Source organism: Petromyzon marinus, chromosome 26 (genome assembly GCF_048934315.1).
Source record: "Petromyzon marinus isolate PM22_M1 ecotype Great Lakes invasive population chromosome 26, UKy_Petmar_22M1.pri1.0, whole genome shotgun sequence".
Taxonomy (NCBI): Eukaryota; Metazoa; Chordata; class Hyperoartia; order Petromyzontiformes; family Petromyzontidae; genus Petromyzon; species Petromyzon marinus.
Window position 1 is genome coordinate 2,645,520 of NC_133692.1, and position 20,701 is coordinate 2,666,220.

At 44.3% G+C, this 20,701-nt stretch overlaps 1 protein-coding gene across 8 annotated transcripts in view; it reads left to right on the top strand.

Moving 5' to 3' along the window:
• Positions 1-20,701, top strand: part of USP7 (ubiquitin specific peptidase 7) — a 95,479-nt gene that overhangs the window by 58,951 nt on the left and 15,827 nt on the right. For 4 of the 8 annotated variants that reach the window (XM_076069849.1, XM_076069850.1, XM_076069854.1 and 1 more), the window contains 10 exons: positions 867-972; positions 1,056-1,166; positions 3,560-3,627; positions 5,178-5,278; positions 5,641-5,718; positions 6,969-7,119; positions 8,813-8,880; positions 11,313-11,421; positions 14,155-14,232; positions 15,082-15,182. In XM_076069849.1, coding sequence (XP_075925964.1) covers positions 867-972; positions 1,056-1,166; positions 3,560-3,627; positions 5,178-5,278; positions 5,641-5,718; positions 6,969-7,119; positions 8,813-8,880; positions 11,313-11,421; positions 14,155-14,232; positions 15,082-15,182 — 971 coding nt within the window. The remainder of the gene's footprint in view (positions 1-866; positions 973-1,055; positions 1,167-3,559; positions 3,628-5,177; positions 5,279-5,640; positions 5,719-6,968; positions 7,120-8,812; positions 8,881-11,312; positions 11,422-14,154; positions 14,233-15,081; positions 15,183-20,701) is intronic. The other 4 variants (XM_076069851.1, XM_076069852.1, XM_032961048.2 and 1 more) reach the window with 4 other exon arrangements.

The following is a 20,701-nucleotide window of genomic DNA, read 5'->3' on the forward strand; positions in this document are numbered from 1 at the left end:
CGCAGTTAAGGTTTTACCTGGTTAATAACATCCTTCCGTGATTTTATTTATTTTATTTTATACCTACGTGACTTTGCCAAAAGAACCAAAGGAGTGGTTTGATGCTGTAAGCATCCCATTATCCTTCACATTGTGTGGGCAGTTTTAGGTGTACAGGCAGTCCTCGACTTACGAGCGGGTTACATCCCTGAGACCCTTTCGTAAGTCAAATTGTTTCGTATCTTGGCAACTCATGATTTATTTGTACATACGGTCAATGTCGTAAAAATTGTTATAGTTCACGGTCAATGTCCAAGGTGGTATGCGAACTGATTTATAAATGTTTGAAACTATATCATACATGAGTCATTGGTGAATAATCATGCGTGAATCTGCCAAGATAAAATGACTACCGTTAAATGTAAATCCATATGGTAACCTCGAACAACTTAAAAAAACCTTTCTAAACTCGTAAACAATGGGTTTCCAAGAGTACACTACACACGTGCAGAGCGTCCGTTGATTTTTTTTATTTTCGCTTGCAGTTGGCGAGTTAGGGATACCTCACAAAATGGGACAGTTGGTTTAACTATTGATGTTCATTATTCTTACATTTATTTCTCAGAACCATGTTGGGGTCAGGCAAGGGGCAGGGGGGGTCACTCGGTTGAAACAAAATATAACAGCTGTAGTGTACAGTAGCCAAACAAAGATTTGAGAACCACTGTTGCTGCCACACTGCTTGCCCTTCCCATTAAAGCATTTGCTGCCTTTGCCGTTACCCCCCTCCGTCCCCCCCCCCCCCCCAACTTTTATCCCGTGGTGCTCGCAGCGTACGGCGACGCCGATGGTGCTGACTGGTGGCGCGGTTTTTTTGTGCCACCCAGATGATCGAGCTGAGCGAGAACGAGAACCCGTGGACGATCTTCCTGGAGACGGTGGATGCGGAGACGGTGGCGACGGGCGGCGCCCTGCCCCCCTTCGACAAAGATCGTGAGTCACGCCAGTTAATGACTCCCTGCCGGCTCCCTCGGCACCCGCACACCAGCCTCTAAAAAAACCCGCAATGTAAAAAGTGCGAAATCACGTTTCAGGGGACGTCATGCTGTTCCTGAAGATGTACGACCCCAAGACGAAGACCCTCAACTACTGCGGGCACATCTACACGCCCATCACGTGTAAAATCAGTAAGTCCTCCATCCCCCACATTTCTTTCTGCAGTGTACCATCGCTTTGACCAAACAATAGTCAAAAGTGATTTCCTACCCACATGAGCATGAAGGCAGTGCACTCATCACCTGTTTGCAGCCCTGAGCAGGTGGAGGAAATTTGACATTCATATGGTGCGAGTAAGTGTTTCTATAGGACTACTCTGGGCGCCACGGTGGCGAGATGTAAACTACGTCGCCTGGTATACAGGAGACATAGGTTCGATCCCGACCCTGATGCCTATTGTAGATGGAGCTTAGCATGTCTCTCTCTCCCCGCGGCCTTGTGGATTTTTCTCCGGGTCCTCCGGTTTTTCCCTTCATTAAGAATCAACGTGCTTTTTTAGAGTATTTGCCTACTGCTATACATTTCCACATGATACGCCACTTTGTTGAGGTATAATTTGTGACCAGGTCACTTCACTGGGCCTTACCTGGTAAAATAAAAAATAGTTGAGTTTTTAGACTTCCCCACAAAGTGGTACTAATTTTATCAACCTCCAGGATGAAAACTCGCAACTTTCTGATTGTGGAAATTACTAATAACGTTATCCAGAAGATTGTATATGTAGTCATTGAAATTGTAAAACAAGTTTTTGTGGTTTCAAAAACGGATTAACTGTTGGAAAAATTCAACAGGGTATTTTTATATGAACTACACTATACGTAGTAAATTAGTGCTTTTGTGACGCATTTTATGATTTCTTTGCATTGACTGACTGCTGCATGATAGTTCTATATTATCATCACAATTCCTCGACCATGTACTCGTGCAACAGAGTGAAGCCTCATGTACTTCTTTTAAAAGCATGAGAGTGTCTGCTGATCTGTAGTTTATAATGCACCACCTAGCGACCACTTGTGAGCACAGCGAGTCATGAGAAATGGGGCATTATAGGGAATGTGAATGGATAATTAAATATTCTTGGTTCTTTCGGTAAAGTCACGTAGAAGGGAAACAATCAAATAATAAAAATATTAAACAATACAATTCTCACGACGTTTCCACTGCAACACAAGCAATCATCAGGTGTGAAAACCACAGCAAGAAAATTTGTAATATGCGACGATAATATTGGGGTGGTTCTTTTACAAACTTGTGTTTCAAGGATTATCAAGAGAATCAAGATTTTTAGCACTCTTTCTCAGTAGGGATGTGCGGATGCGGGGAACATGTATATTTTGTGAGCTCATGAAATCATTGAAGAAAGAACCATGCTTGAAAACAAACATGCTCTCTGATCACATATGGCACCGTCTTGGAAACTGTTTGGCCTGCACCAGAGGACAGCCTTCTTTATGGCCTTGATCATTTTTTGCTCCAAGTACGTGTGATTAATGCAGACTTCATATGAAGCCTTACAAAAGGTATCGATTTGGTGTTTGAACATCTTAACACCTGTTTTATTTTTCATCATATTCTTTGGGTGTTTCGGTAAAGTCACGTAGATAGGTTAAAATAACATAAAAACTACGACGTTTCGATCGCAACACATGCGGCCGTAGCTTTTGTTATTTTCTTTGAACCTATCTTACATGACTTTACCGAAAGACCCAAAGAATATTAATTTCTGCAGTCACGAAAGTCCTCAATGAATAGCAAAAGCCGTTCAGATTCACGAAATTCGATTTAACATGTCTTCATTAATGATGTCTTCATCCCTTCCGTAAAATTCTATTTAACATGTCTTCATTGATGATGTCTTCATCCCTTCCGTAAATCAAGGGGGATACCCCTTATTCATATTTCGTCTTCCGGGACAGCTCTGCTGTCGTTAAAGCATTGACTAGATGAAGTTATGCATTGGTCATTTCTTTAGTTTACCAGAAGGCCACTATCATGGCACACGCAATTGCGCTGCAAATACGCAAATAATGTTGCACTCGCCGCATGAAAAAAAAGAATATATTCATGACGGCGTGCGCCCGATTTACAACCCACCATTGCAAAACGGCATACCGCTCGGCATACCTCATTTCTTTAGAACTGCTTTTTGTGTTTAGTTCGTTGCCCCTCCCCCCCACACTTCCGATGAGCACGGTTGGCTATGTACAGCGCAAAATAAGTTCTACGTGCATACAAGCATAAACTCATTATAATCCGAGAACTGCCCGTAACTAGTAGCACCGGCATCATCACCGTGTGACACCTTTTCTGTGTCCGCTACACGTAGAGATTGAACGCGGTCGTGGTCACAAACATTCCCGCTGGGTATGTTAAACTAACGGCAGCGTTGCGACGCTATGTCGGTTCACTTCTGGTTCTTCCACCCTCCACTGCAGCGTCTGTTGCCTGGTGGGTGAATGTGTTTAACGCTGGCTTTGTTGTGTGCCCCCGCCCCCCCCCCCTCCCTCCCCAATTGCCCTGCCAGGAGATCTGCTGCCAGTGATGTGTGAGAGAGCTGGCTTCCCACAGGGAACGAATCTTATCCTCTATGAGGTTGGTGCCACCTCTGCCACTTGTTTTGTCGCAGCATTGCCACTTGACTGCAGTGTGTGTGCCGAAGGAGAATACAGTAACGGCAAATCCGTTAGTAGTTGTCTATGTTAAAATACATACTGCCTCTACTTTATATTCTTGGCTCTTTCGGTAAAGTCACGTAGAAGGGAAACAATAAAATAATAAAAATAAAAAAATACAATTCTCACGACGTTTCGACTGCAACACAGGCAATCATCATCAGGTTTGAAAACCAAATTTTCTTGCTGTGGTTTTCACACCTGATGATGATTGCTTGTGTTGCAGTCGAAACGTCGTGAGAATTGTATTTTTTATATTTTTATTATTTCCCTTCTACGTGACTTTACCAAAAGAACCAAGAATATGAATTCCTGCAGTCACGAAAGCTTTAAATCAAATTTTGCCTCTACTTTGTTCAATCATAATCGAGCTCGGTGTTCATAGGTGTAAAATAACTTGAAGGACATGCTTTGTACAAGTCATGCCTTAATAGTGTCAATTACTCGCGTGTTATTCTCGCCCTGTATACTCTGACTATCTCATTTCATATATATCTAAATTTAATTCGAACTTGTTTGCAGTCTCCACGTGCACACGTTGCCTTTCACTGCCAGACCAGTGCCAGTCTCGCAATGAAAACTTTATGCCCACCACGTGTTCTGTCAAAAGCCATGCTCTGGCGTGAGGTGCCGTGGTGGCGAGATGTTAACGACCTCCTTTGATATACAGGAGATCGTGGGTTCGATTCCAAAAATGACGACTGCATTTTTTGAGTTTGCATGTTAAATGTCCTTTATAATCATGACATTGCTCAATGTGGATTACATATAGTGATCATTACCCCCCCTACTGGCAGGCCAATGCCCACTTGCAGGCCAGAGTCGAGCCGCACAGGGGCGAGTTGCCACTGGGGGCGGGGGGTTCCCTTTTTAAAAGGAAAAATTACATAGTCTGTGACCTTTCGGGCAACGACCCTTCATGGCATACAAGTGAGTTTTATGTGCCATTGCAAAAGGGACATTTCCCAAAATGTTGCCTGTTCCAAAGTTCCTTTTAAGGACACGGTGTGATTGACAAATGCGAGTTTTTTTTATTCATTGTGCTTGTTACACAACCGAAATTGAATCAATTTATATTCTATGGTTCTTTTGTTAAAGTCATGTAGATAGAAAACATAATAACAATAAAATAATACAAATTAAAATAAAGTGAATACAAAATAAGTAAAATATCACGACGTTTCGATTTTATTATTATTTTATTGTTATAATTTTCTCTATCTACGTGACTTTACCGAAATAACCATAGAATATGAATTCCTCCAGTCACGAAAGTTTTAAGTCGAAATTTAAATCAATTTACTTGTGCGTTGACAATCTTTGAGTCATAGTAAACGTCATCCCTGGTTCTGCGTTCTACTCTTACTGTTGATCCTTTGGACTGTTGCTTCTCTAGTTGGTTGTGGTTACGGGTTGTAATTTTAACTGTGGCGCGTAATGACTCTGAACCACTTTCCTTTCTTCCCACAGGAAGTTAAACCAAATCTCACTGAGCGAATTCAAGAGATTGACTTTTGCCTGGACAAGGCACTGGACGAGCTCATGGATGGAGACATCATCGTGTTTCAGAAGTTAGTGCCCGCATTGCATTTGACTAAAATCACAAAACCCCGCTGACATTCCACTTTCGACAAGACTTCAGATCTTTCAAAGTCAGGAGCAAATGGGTGAATTGTTTATTGATATGTCTATTTAAAAACTCCATGAGTGTTCTCGTCTTACTATTGAAGTGCAGTCCAATGTAAGGTGCACCGATCCCTTAGCCGTTGGCTATATCAAATGATAAATTAACTTTGTATTTTCCAGCGAGGGACGCGGGAAACCGCATACAAGCGGAAATGCAGTCAGAACTGGCACCAATCAATGCCCAAGCGCTGTGGTCCTATGTTGGGGATATTTGGCCAACTCCATTCATGAGTGTTTCTACGTGCAGGTGGACACTGGAGTACCCAGAGAAAACTAACTCGTGCGCAAGGGGGAACACTCGATCCCCCGTACAGATGAAATACAGGTGGAAATTAACACATTTGCTTTACTGCCATACCATGACAAGCCAGGAGATGGAGACAATGATATGCACTTGGGTAGGGAGTTTCACAAATTTGTGTGATCCACCAACCCTTGTCTCAGCAGTGCTGGATTACAGACCTGCAGCATAGCCACCAGCGTCCCATGTAAAATGCTTGGCAGTCGAGAGACATGCCAGTCATCTTGCACCACTCGAGCAAATGTCCCCTCTCGAGCCAATGGAAATCCTTATCATTTGAAAATGTGTGCAGGCCAAGGCAAAATGTGAAGGCCAGAGCCACACATTACTTTGAGTGCCAGCAAAATGAACATCCTCAGATATCTGTGGAAGCTGCCACTGATTGATCACTGGGCTGAACTAAACCACATAATTATTTTTTGTGACTCAAATCCTAATATCCCCTTATTTATATTAAGCTACGTGTCACTGTTTGGTTATTACTGTTTGCCTTAAAAAGTATATTTTCTGGTACTTGCTCCGTCAGTGCATATACCAAAAAATATATTTTCTGGAAAGTTCTATCAATTTCAGGATATAGGGGCAAAACCTAAGCTATTCTCACATTAACTTTTCACATTTATTTCACTGGACAATAGTGTATTATTTTTATAAAATGTGAAAGATGACGGCTTCATCTCGTAATAAACGCTTACATTTGTAAAGTGTGTCTAATATTTTCGTTACGTTGAGAAAGTGTAGTTTTTATTTCAAATTTGTATCAGGCATGGCTTGTACATGGGTGTGTGCCAATGCCTGTTGTGAAGTGGGGAGCGGTGGTGTAGCGGTTAGCGTGCTGCACTACGAACCCGGCCACCCGAGTTCGATTCCAGCTCACGGCCAACACCAGTGACAATTATCTGAACCGGTCCTGGGCCTCTCCTAGGTCGACTCGGCCTCAAATGAGTACCTGGTGCGGCGTGTATACATCGCCACTAGGGAGACAAAGGCGGCCAGGCGTGGTGCTGACCATTAACCCCCTAATATGCCGTGCCAGGCCTTCATTAGTGCTCGCTAACAGCACTTGCCCCAACAGTCTGTTAAGGCTATACGGGAAATCTTTGGCTTTGATGTGCAGTTGCACAATGAACCTTCAATGAATCACAAACGAGGGTCATTGCCTAAATATTCGAAAAGGTCCCTCCGCAGAATTCGTATGAAGGAAAACAAGGGCTGTACATTGAACAAGCGTGCTTACTGAGAGCACACTGTGTCCTGTGCCACCAATTACACAGGGACGATCCAGACAACACGAGCGAGCTCCCAACCGCCAGAGACTACTTCCACGACCTGTACCACCGTGTGGACGTCACCTTTTGCGACAAGACCATCCCCAACGACCCCGGCTTTGTCGTCACACTCTCAAACAGGATGACCTACTTCCAGGTAATGTTGTCGTGCCTGTGATGTAGCCCGGGCCAGCATTTCTTGCCCTCTTAGACCTATGTCCCATAAGTCATCTCTGATAGGATTCCACCTTTGAGGTTCGTGTGCCTCATATTGAATTCCAAATAGGGGGGCACTCTCACAGTGTAGACCATTGTAGAGGCACCGAGTGGAATTTATATTTTAATGGAGATTTGTTACTATGAGCCCCTTGGCATTTGGTACCCAGAGCTGCTTTTTGCCATTCTAATCTACAAAGTAAACTTTTTATTTTACCAGGTAAAGCCCACTGAGCTATATATAGCTCTTTTTCAGAAGTGACATTGCCACAAACGATAGCTCAACAAAGTGGCTTATATAAAAATGTATAGCAGCCAAATACTCTAATTGTATGTTGCTGAATGTGGAGGGAAAAAACCGAAGGACCCAGAGAAAAATCCACACGAGCACGAGGAGAACACGCAAACTCCAAATATACAGCAGGCGTCAGGGTCCGGATCGAACCCACGACCTCCTGTATACCAGGCGAGGTAGTTAACATGAAACATAAAATTAGGAACACCTCAGAGAAATAATGTTTAAAACGGTCACGGACAGAGCCTGGGACAATCCTTGCATTAGGATAACGGGGTTCCTTTGAACTCTTCATGAGTGCGAGGGCAGGCTACAGTTAATTGTGTTTATTTACTCCTGTGGTATTTAAAAAGGCCTCCCGCTTCAGCTGGTAAGGGAGGCTGGCGGGTGAGTCACACTCATGTTCGCCCTCTGCTCTGGGTCTCTTCTGTGCACATCTGTGAGACACCCGTGTATCATGCGTGACAGACACCTGTGTATAATGCGTGACGGAGACACCCGTGAATCATGCGTGACGGAGACACCCGTGTATCATGCGTGACGGAGACACCCGTGTATCGTGCGTGACAGAGACCCGTGAATCGTGCGTGACAGAGACACCCGTGTATCATGCGTGACAGAGACACCCGTGTATCATGCGTGACAGAGACACCCGTTAATCATGCGTGACAGACACCCGTTAATCATGCGTGACAGAGACACCTGTGAATCATGCGTGACAGAGACACCCGTGAATCATGCGTGACAGAGACACCCTTGAATCATGCGTGACAGAGACACCCGTGAATCGTGCGTGACAGAGACACCCGTGAATCGTGCGTGACAGAGACACCCTTGAATCATGCGTGACAGAGACACCCTTGTGAATCATGCGTGACAGAGACACCCGTGAATCATGCGTGACAGAGACACCCGTGAATCATGCGTGACAGAGACACCCGTGAATCGTGCGTGACAGAGACACCCGTGTATCATGCGTGACAGAGACACCCGTGTATCATGCGTGACAGAGACACCCGTTAATCATGCGTGACAGACACCCGTTAATCATGCGTGACAGAGACACCTGTGAATCATGCGTGACAGAGACACCCGTGAATCGTGCGTGACAGAGACACCCGTGAATCATGCGTGACAGAGACACCCGTGAATCATGCGTGACAGAGACACCCGTGAATCATGCGTGACAGAGACACCCGTGTATCATGCGTGACAGAGACACCCGTGTACCACCAGTTAGCACCGTTGACCGACGTACGTACGGTGCGATACGAGTTCAACATACGTACATAGGTATCACGCGCAAGACACCTGCCACACCTTGTCTGTCGTTCTTCAGGTGGCAAAGACGGTAGCGCAGAGGCTCAACACCGACCCCATGCTGCTCCAGTTCTTCAAATCGCAAGGGTACGTGCTGTGGTATTGGCGACGTGCGGTCAGTGGGTGGCCCCTGTTACTCACCAGCGCACACCGGGGAAGGCTGTACTCCCCACCGACCAACCTGACGAGCCTCGTCTTGCTGCAAGTCCGCTCCCTCTGGCTTCAGTCAGTTCTCCCGGAGAAGTGGAGAGTGGAATGTGCTGAACTAGTAATGAAATGGCATGCGTTTGTTTATGCTAAGAACCTTACTAATTGGCCGTGGTCGGGTGGTGGCGGGTTTAACGACACGCTTATCCATAATATATATTTTTTGGGTTAGATCACGTTAATATATAAATGTGTCGTTAAACCCGCCACCACCCGACTCAGCCAACTAGTAAGGGTTGTCATGTAAACAGAACGTGGCCAATTCGTCACGAGTACAGCACACCGGTGTGTTGGAGAGCCAAGCTACAACATTTACAATCTGAGTGACGTTTCGCCAGTAATGACAACTAGCTTCATCAGGCCACAGCCATATTTGTGGAGAAGTCCACCTGTTTCGTTCCTTATATAAAGTGTGCTGCTAATCTCAGCACGTTACCTGTATAAAAGACACCTGGAAGCCAGAAATCTTTGTGATTGAGAGGGGGTCAAATACTTATTTCCCTCATTAAAGTGCAAATCAATTTAGAACATTTTGACATGCCTTTTTCTGGATTTTGTTGTTATTCTGTCTCTCACTGTTCAAATAGACCAACCATTAAAATTATAGACTGATCATTTCTTTGTCAGTGGGCAAACGTACAAAATCAGCAGGGGATCAAATACTTTTTTTCCCTCACTGTAGAGGCTTATATTTACTCAATCTAACCCAAAAACTTCTTATATTCTCAACTTTGTTTGGTTACTGTATGTACTCCTTGTTGATTTTTGTTTCATCCAGGTGCCTCTCCTTGCCTGACCCAACGTGGTTCTGAGAAATAGATATTTGAATAATGAACATCAGTATTTTAACCAATTGTCCATTTTGTGAGGTATCCCTAACTCGCTCGAGTAACTGCAAGCTAATACAAAAAAATTATACGGACACTCTGCATGCATGACATAATTTGTTCGCGATCCCTTAGTTACTCTTGGAAACCACCTTGTTTACGATCAATGAGTTTAGAAAGGCCTTTTACATAATTATAGGTTACCATATGGCTTTAAATGTTATCGTAGTTATTTTATATTGGCAGATTCATACATGATTATTCACCAGTGACTTCATGTACGATGTAATTTCACACATTTATACATCACCTCATGTGTACTCTCTGGGTCATTGCCACATACCCCCAGGGGTCCGCGTGTCCCCGTTGAGAACCACTGCTCCGGAGTGTGCATTGGTTTATGTATCGGCCTGCTGCAGGATATCCGCCACCTCTATTAGTATGCAGCGTGTAGCCCACGTTGTACACTCTGCTCTCCTATAACGTGGAAGTAGCTGCGTTCCTGAAGAACAGCGCGCTATGTAAAAATGACGTTATAATATAGGGCAAAGCAAAGTCCGCGATGACACGTGATATGCGTATGCAGGCTGAACAAAGACGGAGGCACGTGGGTAGCATCTTGAAGCATCCAGTAGCATCCCCCCCTGCCTTGTGTAATGCTCTGCCAAGGCAGCCGCACAACCGCTTATTCCTACTGGCGCGACGTAGTTCCGTTCACTCAATCGCATTATATGCAGTTCCCTCATACATTCATCGCGTTATATCCAATTTGTGTTATGAAAACGAGCGTTATAGGGGAATAGACTGTATTTACACTCATCCAGTTGACACATGAACATGAAGTGCAAACTTGTCCCAGCTGTTTAAGCAGCCCAGCAGTTTGTGTAGTGCAAAACGCAGGAGCGCTAAATTTACATGAGTTCCTTAAATGTGCATTCTTATGAGTTGTAAAATAATATCTTCATCATCATCATCAGTCATGGTCCATCCACTGGTGTCCCCCCATCCCTCACAATCCTGCGGTGTAGAAATCTGCTTGGAAGTTGTACACTGATTGCATAAATAAAAAAAAACACATAACATTAAATACACTGGCAAGTTCTTTTGAAATTGGTGTAACTTCGAGTGTAAGTTGCCTCGTGCATCGTCGGAGTGGTGGTTTTTAAATAAATCCTTGCACACACAATTTTGAGACAGACGTTTTATAATAACCAAACCGTTAAGAAACCAGCTAACAGACCGTGCAGCCTCGCCGTCTCATGCGTCGTTATGAGCGCTGCCTTCGTTTCTGTTCCGGTGGTTGGTGAAGGCCTGAAAGAAGTTGTCGGTAGAAGTTGCCTGAGTTGCTGGATAATTGCCTCCCCGCCAGTTTGTCTGCAATCCCGCTCAACCGTCGCGGTTGTCGCGCCTGCCGTCGCGTGCGCGGGGGCCCTTTGGGCGGCGTGAGGGGGACAGCAAGCTGTTTATCAGATCTGTTCTTTGTAGCTACAGGGATGGGCCTGGAAACCCGCTGCGACACACCTACGAGGGCACCCTGCGAGACCTGCTGCAGTACTTCAAGCCCAGGCAACCCAAGAAGCTCTATTATCAACAGGTATCGGGAGGGGGGGAGAGGGGGTCTACGCTCGGCAGCAAACGCCGTGCGCTCTGCACTCCACCACAACGGCCTCAGGCCTTCAGCAGCGAGTGGCCCCGCCTTCCGCACATATTCGTGGCCTGGCTTTCAATTTCATAACAATGAAACTGTTGTACGTTCTTATTCTATATTCTTTACGTCTACAGTTTAATGTTGGTCGATCTCAAGAGGTGATGTTGGCCAATATTTCATATTTTATTTATTTAGTTTATTTATTTTCATTTTACTGATCTATGTAGCTCTTTTTCAAAAGTGACCTGGCGATCACAAATTATATCTCAACGAAGTCGCTTATATGTAAACGTATCGCAGACAAATACTGTAAACGCATGTTGATTCTAAATGCGGAGGGAAAAACGGAACAATCTGGAGAAAAATCCAGGCCACCACGGGAAGAACAGAACATGCAAACTCCAAATATACAGCAGGCGTTGGGGTCGGGATCGAACCCACGACCTCCTGTATACCAGGCGAGATAGTTAACATTTCGCCACCCTGGTGCCCTGATATAAAACTGCACTTCTGTTACTTCCTCTATGCTAGATCCCACAGCTGTAGCACAGTGGGGGACTTACAACCTCCATGGGATCGCTCTTACCACCTCATCACGAACACCATTTGGGTTTAGGCCTTCCCCCTTGACCCTCGGGCCTCTGGGCGCGATTCAGATGCCTCCATCTGTGACCAGCCCCTGTGTTCCCAGCACACACATCCCACCACCCTGTACCACCTACTCTCCATGATTTCGGGACAACGGTGTCCAATTGTCACATTTTTTACGTTTTTATGAGCTCATTTTCAGAGCATGCCCAGTGAAAAGCCCTTGGCTCTAGAATGGTGAAGGTAGTGTGACCTGAAAGATGTAGAAACCATTCAATCATTGGTTTTTATAACTTAAAAGGCAATTGCTGATGCTAGCACTTTGAGGTCTGTAATTTTGTCGTACGCAGCGGGATTCCTGGTGATTTTCCACCGGAGGACGCACGCCACCCATAGTGCATTAGCTCTTGGCAGTGAAGTATAGGTTGGGCATGGTCTCACGCGCACTGGCAGTGTGTGCTATGAAAACCACGGGTCTTTTTATGCAGCACGTGGTCATGTGCACTCAGAATATTAATTAATAGTTGGTGGAAAATTATTAATCGATAGTTTCAGGCCGTGTGATTTCCACGTAATTGCCTGCTAAGTATGGGTTTCATTATTAAAATCGGGCATGACTTTTAACAAATGTCATGAACAGTTGGGGGTGTTTGGTTCCTCGCTAATTAGATACTGCTAAAGCAGATATACAGCACATCCTCGAACATGCTTGTCGGCTGAAATGCCAGTGTTGGCTTACTTAGTCATGAAGGAGTGACGATTATGACTCCTAATTTGGATAACGTTCAACCGCACCTCCGATGAGCATGGTTGGCTGCGTACGGTGTGCAAAATAAGCTCAACGTACGTACATGGCAGCAAAGTACTTGTCAGGGATGTTCCGTTCTGCTTGTTGAATAAAATAATTTGTAAGCACCGTTCACATTACATCACCATGGCTGCGAATAAGCTTTGAAAGAGTCCGGCTTTTGTGACGCCACTGATATGCATGAAAACAAAGTGAATTACCGTATTCTCCAGATTATAAGGCACACTTCTGAGTAGTTCGGTTGGCTACGTACGGTGCGAAATAAGTTCTCCATACATACACCTGATATTTTGAAGCAAAAGTTGTGGGTGTGCATCTTATAATCCGGATAATGTATACAGTATTGCCTCGTTATTTGGAAGGGATACGTCATGGAGATGCTTGTGAATAGCGTTTTTTTGCAGATAATGTTTTAAAATTACTTTAAATATGTAAATATGCTATTACATGCAAATTACGACACAACATTTAGATTCGTTATAATAAACAAAGTAAATATTAAAGTATTAAATAATAATGACTTAACTTTCGTGACTGCAAGAATTAATATTTATCAGTTCCTGATGACGACCGTTCCTGATGACGACCGTTTGTGTTGCGATCGAAACGTCGTGATTATTTTCATTCACTTTATTTTAATTATTTTTTCTATCTACGTGACTTTACCAAAAGAACCATAGAATATTAAATAATAGTTTATAAATTAACTTAGCTTAAATTATGTTGATGGTGATGTACAGTAGGAGGATGCAGTAACGACGGTGATGATCTCATCACTTGATCTCATCACTTAATCTCATCACTTTCTCGATGCAGTCGTGCAGAGTTCCAGATGCGATTCGAGAATAGCAAGTTTGTAAATAACAAGGGAATTATGTTACCATCTAAATGCTTGATTTTTCCGAACTTGTTCCCGAACATTATATTTTTTTAAGCACTCGTGAGCTGCAACCGCGTTTATATTCCCGTTGAACGCGAGATCCTTACTCTCCTTTATTGTGTACATCCTTTTCGAGGTGCAATAATTATCATGTAGTAGCCTTTTCGAATAGAGATTGAGTATTATAAAAACCAATATGAACATTATTTCCGGATGTAGTGCATGTCTTGTATTGATTAATTTTTCAAAGTGACAGATGTTCCCAGTACTTGAGCCTGTCCACTGTAATTTTACTGCAACCAGTATTGTGATTTTGTTTTAGTTCTTTGTTGAAACATCGTCTCGTCGAATCTTAACCCGATGTTACAATAAATACGGCGACTTTGTGACGGTGTGTCTGCAGCTTAAGATGAAGATAACGGACTTTGAAAACAAAAAGAATTTCAAATGCGTTTGGCTGAAAAGCAACTTTGTGGAAGAGGTAAGTTTGCACTTCTGCTCGTGCCCACCGTTTAACGAGTCACCCTGTTTCACCGTAGCCCATGTGCCCAGATTGTGAGTCGCAGCCAGTATTAGTGGGCCACTTAACAATTAACCGTCAAGAGTCAGTGCCACGATTACATTCAATAAGTACTCTCTTGTGGCTCATCTATATATTGTGTGTCGTGTTGATTCCATTACTCTCAAGCTATTATACATTTATCATATAAGCAATTGGCATACATTACTTGACTCTTACGTGTACCAGCTGAGTCGCTGGCGTTAGAGCAAGCCACTCGCAATCGTGCCCCCCCCCCCATCATCCCTCTATGGATGATAAAATGTTTGCCACTTTGCTTATTAGTCGACAGCAGTTGTCCTATGGGTAGACTCGCCCCTGCCATAACAATGTGTTATTTCCACCACTGGCTCAGGGCTGTATATGGAAGATGAACAGCCTCAATGCCCTTTTGAGTAGGAAGCACATTGACTGTTTTGAGTGTGGCTGGGTTAGACAGGTGGCAGACAAGTGGCGGGCGCCACGGTGACGATGTTAACTACCTCGCCTGTTATACAGGAGGCATAACAGGCGAGGTAGTTAACCTGTATATTTGGAGTTTGCATGTTCTCCCTCTGGGTCCTTCCGTTTTCCCCCTCACATTTGGAAATCAACATACATTTAGAGTATTTGTCTGTTATAAATTTCCGGCTGATAAACCGCTTCATTGAGCTATCATTTATGATAGGCAGGTCGCTTCTGAAAGAGAGCTATATAGCTCAGTGGGCCTTACCTGGCACAATAAAAAAAATGTTTAGTTTTAGAGTGACGGGTGAGTGTGCTGCCCCGCAGGAGATCACGCTCTACCCGGACAAGCACGGCTGTGTGCAAGACCTGCTAGAGGAGTGCAAGAAGACGGTCACCCTCTCGGAGACCAGCTCCGGCAAACTCAGGTCGCTACCCCAGCAGCTGTGTAACGCTCTCCACCAGTCCTGTTTGTACCACTCTACACTAGTCCTGTTAGTACCACTCTACATGAGTCCTGTTAGTACCACTCTACACAAGTCCTGTTAGTACCACTCTACACAAGTCCTGTTAGTACCACTCTACACGAGTTCCTGTTAGTACCACTCTACACAAGTTCCTGTTAGTACCACTCTACACGAGTCCTGTTAGTACCACTCTACACGAGTTCTGTTAGTACCACTCTACACGAGTTCCTGTTAGTACCACTCTACACGAGTTCCTGTTAATACCACTCTACACGAGTTCCTGTTAGTACCACTCTACACGAGTTCCTGTTATTACCACTCTACACGAGTTCCTGTTAGTACCACTCTACACGAGTTCCTGTTAGTACCACTCTACACTAGTCCTGTTAGTACCACTCTACACGGGTTCCTGTTAGTACCACTCTACACGAGTTCCTGTTAGCACCACTCTACACTAGTTCCTGTTAGTACCACTCTACACTAGTCCTGTTAGTACCACTCTACACGAGTCCTGTTAATACCACTCTACACGAGTTCCTGTTAGTACCACTCTACACTAGTCCTGTTAGTACCACTCTACACAAGTTCCTGTTAGTACCACTCTACACGAGTCCTGTTAGTACCACTCTACACGAGTTCCTGTTAGTACCACTCTACACGAGTCCTGTAAGTACCACTCTACACAAGTCCTGTTAGTACCACTCTACACAAGTCCTGTTAGTACCACTCTACACGAGTCCTGTAAGTACCACTCTACACCAGTTCCTGTTAGTACCACTCTACACGAGTCCTGTTGGTACCACTCTACACGAGTCCTGTTGGTACCACTCTACACGAGTTCCTGTTAGTACCACTCTACACGAGTTCCTGTTAGTACCACTCTACACGAGTTCTGTTAGTACCACTCTACACTAGTCCTGTTAGTACCAATCTACACGAGTTCCTGTTAGTACCACTCTACACTAGTTCCTGTTAGTACCACTCTACACGAGTTCCTGGAAGTACCACTCTACACGAGTTCCTGTTAGTACCACTCTACACGAGTTCTGTTAGTACCACTCTACACTAGTCCTGTTAGTACCAATCTACACGAGTTCCTGTTAGTACCACTCTACACTAGTTCCTGTTAGTACCACTCTACACGAGTTCCTGGAAGTACCACTCTACACGAGTTCCTGGAAGTACCACTCTACACGAGTTCCTGTTAGTACCACTCTACACGAGTTCTGTTAGTACCACTCTACACTAGTCCTGTTAGTACCAATCTACACGAGTTCTGTTAGTACCACTCTACACTAGTCCTGTTAGTACCACTCTACACGAGTCCTGTTAGTACCACTCTACACGAGTTCCTGTTAGTACCACTCTACACGAGTTCCTGTTAGTACCACGCTACACGAGTCCTGTTAGTACCACTCTACACGAGTTCTGTTAGTACCACTCTACACGAGTCCTGTTAGTACCACTCTACACGAGTTCCTGTTAGTACCACTCTACACGAGTTCCTGTTAGTACCACTCTACACGAGTTCCTGGAAGTACCACTCTACACGAGTCCCGCTTCTCCGGTTTGTGCTATTTAATGGAATTGCAAAAATCCCCCTCAGTGCACTCAGTGGCATAGTTGGACCACACACTTGTAATGGGGATCACAGTTTGCAATTTTTTAAGTATAAAGCACGGATTAGCATTAGCATGCTAATTGCCTTTGGAGAGTCGGAGCATTCGTGACTTTTTGCTTGACAATGTGAGACCCTGTTTAGATTCGTACTGTTATGTTTTCAAGTGTAATGTCGGTGGCTGTTGCCGTGGAGACGGTTACTCACACTTTGCATTTTAGTTGGCTACATTTTGAAATCTCGGATTTGGGCTACGATGTTGAAACTGTGGCCTACTTTTGTGATCGAGGTCACGGTATCTGTGGGACATTTTTTTGTGATCGAGGTCACGGTATCTACGGGACATTTTTCCCAGAATAAAAAATTATGAAAAATAAGAGGGGTTTTTTTTACCCTTTCTGGCAATCATACAGGTGTTAAGATGCTCAAACACCAAATAGATGTCTTTTGCAAGGCATCAATTCTGCATTGACCACTTAATGTGGCAAACATGCAAACAAACATTCCACAAGTACGTGTGGTTAATGCGGACGTTGTGCCTTGCAAAATGTGTCTATTTGGTGCTTGAACATCTTAACACCTGTTTTATTGTCAGAAAGGCTAAAACCTATTCTTATTTTTAATCATTTTCGATGGCACCGTGTCTAGCATCCTCTTTCACAGCCTTATGCGGTGCTTCGATAATGTCTTACACACATCAACGAGCATCGGGAGGTGGACACATGGCATCAGTCAGTAGCTGATGACGAATTGCTGTTTTCGAGAGTGTATTGGGAAATAACATTATTCCAAACAAGCTTTCCAATACTCAAAACCTTGATCTGTATTTTGCATGATCCACTCTATTTCTAAATATGTCTTGCCAAAGTCATGAAGAATTCACACTTAAATGTTGCAATGGGGCAAAATAGTGCCGTTTTTTTTTACATTTCACCAGCATCAAAAAGAAACACAGTTGACTTATTTGTCCTTGTGTGCTTGTGTGATGTCACATCTTTACTCACCGCTGCCGTTCTTCCCTTTGCTTGTTTTGCACGCTTGTAATATTCTGCAAGTTTTTTTTAATATATATTAAGAAAAGCGCAGATGCAGTCAGTAGTCGAGGGGGGGGGGGGTGGTCAGTGTTCTTACCCTGATTAGCTCAAGGGTGGCGCTGTCTTGTTGATTGTCCCAGAGCCAGTGGTGGTAATTCTACATTCCAGTGAGCAGAGCCAGTCATTTCCACTGCTTTTTGTGTTTAGTTCGTTGTCCTTGTCCGCGTGGTTGGCTGTTGGCTGCTTGCGGTGCGAAGGAAGTTCAACATACACACGTACATCAGTCAACCACTGTTGACTTTTCTGCAGAGTGGTTGGTGCTCATGTTCTCCCTGCTCCAGGGGAATGAGGGCACAGACGTGTGCATTGTGAGATGTTGGTATGAACACACATTTGAGGATGCATGACAAATCTATGGGACCTTTTTTGTCATCAGAATGATTAAATAAGACGAATAGGTTTTCCCCTTTCTGGCAAATAACACGAGGTGTTAAGATGTTCACACACAAAATAGACACCTACCTATTGCAAGTCTGCATTGACCACACCTGCTAGTGGCAAAGCATGCAAACAAACTTGCTCTCATAATGTATGCATTGTCTTTGAAACTGATTGGCCTACTCCAGAGATGGCCTCCTTTATGGCCTCGTCTTACTGGTGTTAGACCAGAGAATGCCAAAATGCAAACCGTGCAAAGGCAATGCAATTATCAAAGCATGAATAGCTCGGGTTGAGCAATTATATCTATCGAATCTTTGTTGCCAGTGTCAAAACGGGGAAATAAAAATAGGCTTTTTAGCCCTTCTGTCAATAACACCAGAGGCCTTAAGATGTTCTAACGCCAAATAGACAGATCTCGTGACCGTTTACCTAACACTAAAAATAAGTATAGTATTATTTAAAACGTTGCAGCAATGTTCTATGCCTTCGAATAAAAGGCATTGATGTGGCTGCGGTTGTTTTGTTGGTACAGCACAGAGTCCACCTGAGTTGAGTTGTATCGAGTCCCCGGTATCGGTCATGTTCATAATCGAAGGACTGTTGCCATCCGCTCACTTTAACTTTCGTGGATTGTGCAGTTAGATTTGATTCCAATGATACGGCTCTTGCCACAAGCAGTCTCTGTCTCAAGCTTTCTGTTCAGCGTGATTGCAGACAGTCCCCAGGTTGCGGAAAACCCGACTTACGGAAATCCAACCTTACAGAAATGCTCCCATAAATCATGTTGAAAAAATTCTACACACACAAATGTTTGCGTTAGTTACGTAAGGGCAAGTAGTGCAGCGTGGTGGGGTTGTGAAATTAATACCGTGGAGCGAGGTTCACTAGGATTAAAGTAAATGGAATTTTGATTTTGGGGGAAAAAAATTTCAGTTTCCGACATACATAAAATTCGGGTTACGGATTGTTCTCGGGAACCTAACCCTTCCGTAACTCGGGGACTGTGCACAACGAATAAACACCTACAAAGTGCGTAATTACAGTTATTTTGATGGGTTGGGGTTTCTCATTATTGCTCTAAAACGACAGGTTTGTGAATTTTATTTGTCTTGCTAGGATGGTTTAACACCTCGCCCGTTTCACTTGGGAACAAAGCTTTACAATTTGTGGATGTGGCCTATTTCCATTTTTGTTATAATTTTAGCCTTTTTTCTAGGAATGGGAAGCAGCTCTTGTTCATGGTGGGGAGGAGGGACGGGGGGGGGGGTGGTGGGGGGAAATGCTGTCCTCTGGGCTGGGCCTATTCCACAGAGCCATCCTCTGTCATGCCTTCCTGTTGACTTGCGTTCTGATTGTGCTAGCACATTGCTGGGTCATGTCATTGCAGCAGAAGTTTAAAAAGGGACGAGGGGCCGCTTGAGAACAAGAGCGATAATACAAAAAAAATGTTGTTGAAACGGCCGTTTGCTATTTCACCATTATAGTTAATTGCAGTGTTAAAAAGCGTCAAGCTTTGCTTGCGTGCTAATTATATAGAGCTCGCTCGTAAGCGGGGTGGGGGCGCCGCACCTTGTTTTGTCAGTTGTAATCGTCGCCGGCGTGCTCCCCCCCCCTCGTACAGCAAGCATCGCCGAGGCTGCTGGCACAGCTTGTGCTTTTCTCTGCTTTTGCTCAAGGAATGTGTATGCAGAGGTTGGAGTTGGTGGACCGCGTAGAGATGGATCCGTTGTGTGAGAGGCAGTGCGGGCCAGCAAGGAGGTGTTTTTTGTGACCAGTTGAGAGGGTGAGGTCTTGAGTGGCGGTCCACTTCTTGGGGCGCTCCATCGCAAAATTTTAAAAGATAATGATTTGTAGAATTTTAATTGGATGGTCAACACACGTACACAGTTGCCTTGCTCGAATGAGTTCCTGCAAAGCTCTGCCTTCTAAAATTCCGAGCACTGCATTGGCCTACCTCAGAATATTTTTAATGTGTAACCAACGAAAGGTTTGGAAGAGACCATTACCCAATAGATGAAATCTGTACCCTTAAGCTTATTGTCTGGCATCTGGGGGGAGTACATTACGGTGTTGATTGCTGAATGAGTGGGAGTCGTTTGTTCATCGACTAAAGCACAGTGCCTAGTCTTCTCTCCCAACATCATCGTCGTGCTCTAGTTTCGTTGTCCACGTTCCGTTTGAATTCACCTTCACAGTGGCGACGGGGGTTGCCGCTATCGTAGCAGCTCCTCAATGTATACACAATTACCGCATTGTTTCAGTATTTCTGCTTAAAGTTTTCCTTTGGAAGCTGCTCGCCCGCCGTGCCTACAGCTGTTTTTTCCAGCAAAGCGTTGGTTGTTGTTGGCACTGAGCCAAGCCAGAAGTGTCGTGGTCGTTTTCCGGGG